At 41.0% G+C, this 7,387-nt stretch overlaps 1 protein-coding gene across 2 annotated transcripts in view; it reads right to left on the reverse strand.

The window, feature by feature from the left end:
- LRP2 (LDL receptor related protein 2) overlaps positions 1-7,387 on the reverse strand; it is a 197,197-nt gene that overhangs the window by 73,341 nt on the left and 116,469 nt on the right. For both annotated transcript variants that reach the window (XM_019522761.1, XM_019522760.1), the window contains exons 38-40: positions 5,155-6,075; positions 4,442-4,607; positions 1,973-2,131 (exon numbers count right to left, since the gene is read on the reverse strand). In XM_019522761.1, coding sequence (XP_019378306.1) covers positions 1,973-2,131; positions 4,442-4,607; positions 5,155-6,075 — 1,246 coding nt within the window. The remainder of the gene's footprint in view (positions 1-1,972; positions 2,132-4,441; positions 4,608-5,154; positions 6,076-7,387) is intronic.

Here is a 7,387-nt window from a genome sequence, read left to right on the forward strand (position 1 = left end):
GGATGTGTGCCAGAATAATTTTCTCAAACAGCTTGCCTAGGATCGAGGTAAGACTAACTGGCCTATAGTTTCCCGGGTCCTCCTTCCTCCCTTTTTTGAAGATGGGAACCACGTTGGCCCTCTTCCAGTCCTCCGGCACCACTCCAGAGCAGCACGAGTGCTCGTAAAACCATGCCAGGGGTCCTGCAATGACCTCGGCCAATTCCTTTACAACTCTAGGGTGGAGATCATCCGGACCGGCTGGCTTGAATACATCCAGCCCCTCCAGAAGCTCCCTAACTAATTCCTCGCTAACCCTTGGCCCAGGTGTGCCTCCCCCGGGGCCCGAGGGGGGCCCAGCAGGGAGGTGGCTGTTCAGGTCCCTACTTAGGAAGACGGAGGCAAAGAAATCATTAAACATAAGGATGAAAGAGAAGTCACTGCTCCCAGAAGTCTGATGTTCACTGTGGGTTCAGTGAAGATTCCGTGGCTGTCACTCAAGTCTGAAGTCAGCAGAAGACATTACTGCAGAGAAGTCTGACCTTAGATTATTCTTTATTTTTTGGATATAAATATTCAGGCTTTAATTTACTGAAGGTTAAACAAGTTTGTAATTAACTGAAGGTAAGAGAAAACTTCTGCTCTGGCTAATTTATTATATAACTGTCCACAGTGTATTCTACCTTCTCCTAAAACACCTGGTACTGACCATTATGAGATATAGGCTACTAGACTTGACCCCAGTATGATACTGGTGAAAGCACACATGGTCTTTTCTATGATTTTGTTCAGATTAAGAGAGTTGCTTAAGACAACAGCACTCCTGTATTTTTAAGAATTTATACAGTACAAGGTGTGACCCTAATATCTGAATATCTTCCTTTGCCTTACAGGCAGAGGGCATCTCTAGAGTTTGCAAGACTTACCCTGGAGCAGGCTGTGAGGGGCTTTAGTCTGCATGGGAATCCTAATGTGCTTGATCAGGCTTCCCAGAGTAAAGTTCTGGCTATGTGTAAAACTCAAAGTCCCAGCCCTCTTATCTAAAAGCCCCATTGGCTTGTCACAGGTGAGCACAGATCATCCTCTGAAGCTTCTTAAAATCTGCATATAGCATCTCTTGGACTCAGCTAGATCCTTGCAGGGTCTCTCTGTGACTTTGTTGGAAACAGAGGGAGCCTGCTGAATAGGTGCGGTGTCAGAAAAACCAGAAAGTTAGGACCCTAGCCCTGATTTTTGGACTAGGGTGGGAGGTACAGGAAGCAGCTACTGCATGAAAATTAATAAAAAGTAAATTTATAAAACACAGCAGTTGGGGGGAAAAACTGTCAACATGTTCCACTGCTAGGAGCAGAAATTCTGGTAGCCTGTGTTAAGGGCAGGGCTCAGTCCAGAAGCCTCTAGGGAGGAGACTGGGCCATCTCCATATTCCACAGGTGAGAAGTGTCTGTGAATCCTCAGTGAGGAGAGAAGACATGCAGCAGAAATATACATATTAGAGAAGATGCTAAAAAAACAAGTCCAGGATTAAGTATAGAACAAATAAACCAATGATAGGTAAAAATGCCATAATACAACAGACTAGATTTAGCTCAATGTGAATTTCAGGAAAGACTTTAATTCTGCACTTAATACGTGGACCTGAAAATAAATAAATTTAACTGTATGTGGAATCACCAGTCACCTCAAAGATTTGTTACTTAAATCAGTGGAAACTGCCACTAAAGTCAATAAAGCATTGACTAAAGTAGAACATGGCCTACAGTTCTGTTCATCTTATGTGAGTCAGAAATAACAATATGGCTAACCAATTACAGTACTGCATACCTACTGATTATTACAATGTAATTTCAAAGCCATTAATTGATTAATGCTTAATGCCCCATAAGACTGTACACAATTCCTTTGAGAAATGGAGGAAAATAAGTACTAAATAAATACATTATTAAAAAAAAATCCTACTGTACACCAACATAACCAAGCCACAAATACATACAGACTTGCATCAGCCCAGTAAAGCTGCTGTTCCTCATAGTCCAAGGTAAGTCCATTTGGCCACACCAAATTGGTGCTTACAATAGGTATTCGAAAGTTTCCACCAAGTGTAGCTCTTTCTATCTTTGCATTGGTGCTCCAGTCTGTCCAGTACATGTATCTATCAATCAGACAATGGCAAAGTTATCTCTTTGGCAAACAAAATCCACAGGACTCAATTATGTCCCAAGATACCTGTGACCTGGCCTCTCTCACTGAACTGAGGAGTGAACTGGGTATATTCTGAGGAAAGAATCATTTCCATCAATTAGGACCCTGACTCTGCAAGAGGATCTACTAACAAGGACCCCTTCATTGATGAGGAACCTCTGTGTACTGGTACACTGAAAATATGAATACAATTCCCAGCTCCTTGTCACGTCAGGAAAGTCAGTCACCATCTTTCCCATGCTTTTCCATTTGTAGAACTGTGACTGTAATGTTATCCTCTACCTTTCAGGGATGCTGTGAATATAAATGCATAAAAACCTAGACAGAGAAATATCTTTGCAGTAACAACCAAATCCTAGGGATATGCTATTCTCACAGAATCCTTGTTTTCAGTAATCACCATTTATTTGTCCACCTAGATGAGATGAATGGCAGACTGATGCTCTCCCTTACTGTTTTTATCTAAACTGATGCTAGATGTTGATTTGCAAGCTCTCCTGCCTGCTGATACAGAGATATTTCTCTTATACTGATACAGATATATTCCTCTCAAACTTGGAAATTGTTCCAGGGGAGCAGCAAAAAACACCTTCCTAACACCAGGAGGATCCCTCTGCCAAATCTCAAACACAAATTTTCAAACACAAATAAAGAGGTGCATTTCAAATGCTTTCAAGCGCAGAGGTGTATAATTTTTAACCAGGAGACAACTTATTTTCATTGTTTTCTTTAACCATGTTCTTAGAAATAGTTGAACTGTTTCAGTCAAAACTTTCCCTTCAAAACAGCCTGAGACACCATGGAAAATTTCAGCCCCAACATTTATAAACAACTGAAACCTATGGGTGTGCTCTGGGGGGGAGGGAGGGACGTTTTAATTGGAGCAGCTCCCAGACAGCTGCACCAATTAAAACGCTGCAGCATTATGTGTATTCAGCATCCCGTGTTTCAAAATGGCTGCAGGTGTGTAAGCGATGTCGCTGGTATGGGCTGTGCCAGAGGCTATGCGCCTCCCCGCTGGGGAAGCAGGCTCTTTGGTCTGGACAGCCTGGATTTTGGTGAGGCTTATGTCTTGTTTTGGCTGTAGTATACCCTGCACAAAGGTGAAGATCAGGGCTCTGCCTCCCCTACAGCCCCTTCCACTGCCATCTGGATTAGAATTTCTGATGCATTCATACAATTATGGTGCTGACAATTGCCGCCTGGGACATCAGACTTCCATTTTATGTTAAATAAAGTGTTTAAATCAAATCATGCCCTGGGCTCATGCTGTTGCCAGAAAATTAGAGACAACTCGGACCATCTGGTCCTTTAAATAAAGTGCGCCTTAATCTACCCTTGCAATCATCTGGGTTTCAGTTACTCAGTTCAGTACATTCTCCCAGCAATGTCCCTACTAGCAACTAGCGTTCATACATATACAAAAGGAAAATGAAAGAGAAAAAAGTCCATAGGCATCACTCATGCATCCCTTGGCAAAGGTCTCCTCCTACTGTAGCCATGTGTTACCACTACTATGAGGAGAGGACCTGGCGTGGCTCCTCTGGCCCTGCTCCTGGAGTGCTCCTCAGCCTTCACTGCTCCTCTAGCTTCTTCCTGCCTTTGGGCTGTCAGGGTCCCAGGTTTTGCTGGGCTCCCAGGGCTGGGCTCTACTTGGTTCCTCTGTGCTGGAGCCACTGATCCTGTTTCCTCTGCTGTGCTGCTCCCCATCCCAGCTCCATAATGTGGCGGTTGACCACTAGCTCTGCTGTCACCAGACTTCCAGTTATGCCGGTGCTTCCTGCACTCTGCCAATGCGGAGTGAGTAGGAACTTAAGTGCCGGGGTCACCCCCTCTGCCACTGGAGGTAGGTGGGGGATCTTCTTAGCCAGTGAGGGATTCTGGTCCCGGCTTCCCTCACTTCTCCCGGAGTCCCTCAGGGGGCTTCCTCCTGCAGGTCACCTCTCTCTGGGGTTTTCCGCTCACACAGGGGGCACTTTAACTAAAGCTTGTTTAGTTAAAGTGCCCCTGCCACTATATTGAATACACATGATACTGCAGCACTCTGGAGTGTTCTACTTAGAATTCTCCATCGGACTCAAATAATCCAGTCTACTCTGACACATTATAATTAGAACATGTCAAAGCATGTATATAGGCACTCCTTATCTTAAAATGGAAAGTGTTAGGCAGTTTTAACTATAGACAATGTCACTGGCTCCTCTTTGAGTTAATAATATCACTATAATGAAAACTCTGCTGCATGAATATAAACACATACCCCCTGCAAGGATCTAACACGATGGCTCTAGGTCGTGGAACACGGGCAATCACTGTACGGTTGGATCCATCCACAGCCATTGAGCTGATAGTCTGGTTTAGAAAGTCGCTGTAATAAACCCTGTTATTGATCCAGTCAAAGGCTATGCCATCTGGAGTTCCCAAATCTTAGGCATGCATGCAAACACAAAAGAGAGAAGGATCTCTTCATTATAACTTTCTGAAACACAGATGATACTTTTCTTCAAATCAACCCACTTTCATAATGGAACAAGTATAGAGGCATTCGTTCAGATCAAGCACCAGTGGCATCAACAGAAATTAGCCCAAGTTAAAATCTAAGGACCTGTATTACAAAGATGTGGCCAACTAGCATCCCAACCACTTGCCTTATATATTCTATCTAGTTTCTCTTTTTTACAGAGGCAGGAAGCCTGCTTTTCTATATATTTGCATAGTGTTACTGGAAATAAACATCAACTAGTCTTATGCTTCCATATTTGAGCCTGAATACTGATAAAGATGTAATAAGAACTTAAGAAAAGGAAAAAGTTAAGCAAAATATCAGCAGAAGCTTTTAATATCATATATTAACTAAGTGGTCTAATTTGATCATTAATATAAACTTATTATGATTACTTAACTAGCGGACAGGTGCTATAATTTTGTTTTGTTAATATCCAGTTAATTTGGATTATGCTTAACAACACTTACCTGAAGCAATTACAGTGGGAGTTCCAGTTCCTGAAAAAATACTGATGTAACTGATTCTCCCTGTTCCTGCTGGAGAACTTTGGGTAAAATATATTCGATTGTTAGTGCTGTCATAGTCCAGGGCTACTGCAGTTCTTAACACATTCAGTGGGCGAAATGGAGGGCTGTGATTTTCAGGATCTAAGTGTATGCTTCTAAGGGCATTCTCAGCAGCAAAGATCAAGTAATTATCTGTTGAAATGGAACAACTCTTGCCATCAATTCCTAGAGTGCCAAAGGCACAACCACATTTGGATGTCTGCAGATCAGGCAGTGCAAAACACAGATGAGAACAACCTCCATTGTTCCCCAAACAAGGATTATTGTTGACATCAACAGGTGACTGTGATTGAAAATGGTTGTTATAAATGGTAACATCCCTTAACCAATTAATGTTGTCACGTATAACTGTTGGCTGTTCTGAGTTGCCTGGCTCTTTGCTGGCTCGGAAGACTCTTTTCAAGTTCCTATCCACCCAGATCATAGAGTTTTCAAAAATTGTGATGCCATATGGAGTTGGGTAACGACTACCATAGCGCACAATTTCAGTGTCACCTCCTTCTGGTTGAATTCTTGCAATCATGTCTAATGAATCATCAACCCAATAAACATAGCCATTGCTGTGATCTACTGCCAAGCCACGAGGTGTGACAATGCCCTCAGATACAAGCACCGTTCTGTTGGTACAGTCAAGTAATGCACGTTCAATCTTTGGATTCTGTCCATAATCTGCCCAGAAGAGGTATCTGTTTTTTGGGTCCACTACAATATGCCTTGGCATATCCACTCTGGTTTTAAGAAGAACACGACGATAAGTAGTGTTTAAACGCAAAACTTCTACAAAAGTTTCTGTCAGGAAAGCATTTGTAAAATAAAGATTGCCTGATTAAAAAAAAAAGAAGGAGAAGTTAATGTACAGTTTAATTCGAATCCTGAGAAATACCATCTGATACCTTCAAATACTGAATCACAAAATGATGGTGAGCAAACATCCTAGGAATTCACAAATTAGGGTATCTGCCTCTTCAGAAAAAGACTTTAAAAAGAGATGCTCATTCTGAGGAATTAAACAGAACAGCCCCACATAATGACATGATTCAAATTCTTGACTCATCCTTGTAACCTCACTAACTTACATGGAGTTACACACATCTAATTGAGGGCAACCTTTGGACTATTTGTGTGTCTAATGGCAATATTATATCATGGGACAATATTATACTGATTATTCATTCTGCCAAAGGTCTTGTTTCATTTCATTATTTCAAATCAACAACCATTTCCCCCTTAAATTTAATCTTAAAATACTTAATACTAGTGCGTTAAATCTCTCTTACAGTATTGACTAAGCTTGGTCTCCCACAATGCTGCCTTCCCTCTGCAATATTGGAAGTAATTCACAAATAAATTAAATCAATATTATGGTTCACTACTGTAAACAGTAACTGAATCAATTTTCATATCAGTGTGAAGATACAAGGTTTAGATAACATGAGTTCTAAGACAGTTAAGTTAAGAAGATTAGTCAACAGAAAAAAAATTGCTGGAGTAAAAAAACAAGAAGCATATGCTGGGTAATGATCACACATTCTGTGTTAAATGAAAGAACACATTCTAAAAAGTTGGCATTTGTACTAGTTGTAACTTGCTGCTTGATTTATGAATGAGGAAATGTAACTCCAAAATAAAAGCTAAGAATCAGAGCCAAATTCTTTTTTCAGCTTTGTTCACTCATTCTCAATGGAATCAGTTGAATTTCTATACAACTGTTTGAAGGCAGAGTAAGATACTTTTTATCAACAATGTTATTAAACAATGGTCAAATCTTAGTCTTTTCTATATAATACATTTCTTGGCTTGTAATAGGTACACTGATATAAATAAATGGCACCCAAGAATGCAAAGAAAAAGAAAGGAAGAGAAAAAAATTAAGAAAATCCTTAGATGACAAGAGAAGACTGAGCTCATTTGCTTTGTTTAATGCGTCATGTCTAGACACTTCAGAAGTAGGTGGGTAGTGAGATTCTGTGCTTGTATTAACTCAAAGAGTTTCTCAATTATTTATCTTCTTTTAAAAGTCCTCTGCATTAGGAAAATGCTTATGATTTCCTGTTGTAGTCTGTTAGTGTGTGTGTGTACACACCCCAGCTGGCAGCAAAATCCTTCCTTCTGTGGAATGTACCCCCCACCCCCC

The sequence above is a fragment of the Gavialis gangeticus genome, unplaced genomic scaffold (genome assembly GCF_001723915.1).
Source record: "Gavialis gangeticus isolate Ggan-Ray unplaced genomic scaffold, GavGan_comp1, whole genome shotgun sequence".
NCBI lineage: Eukaryota > Metazoa > Chordata > Crocodylia > Gavialidae > Gavialis > Gavialis gangeticus.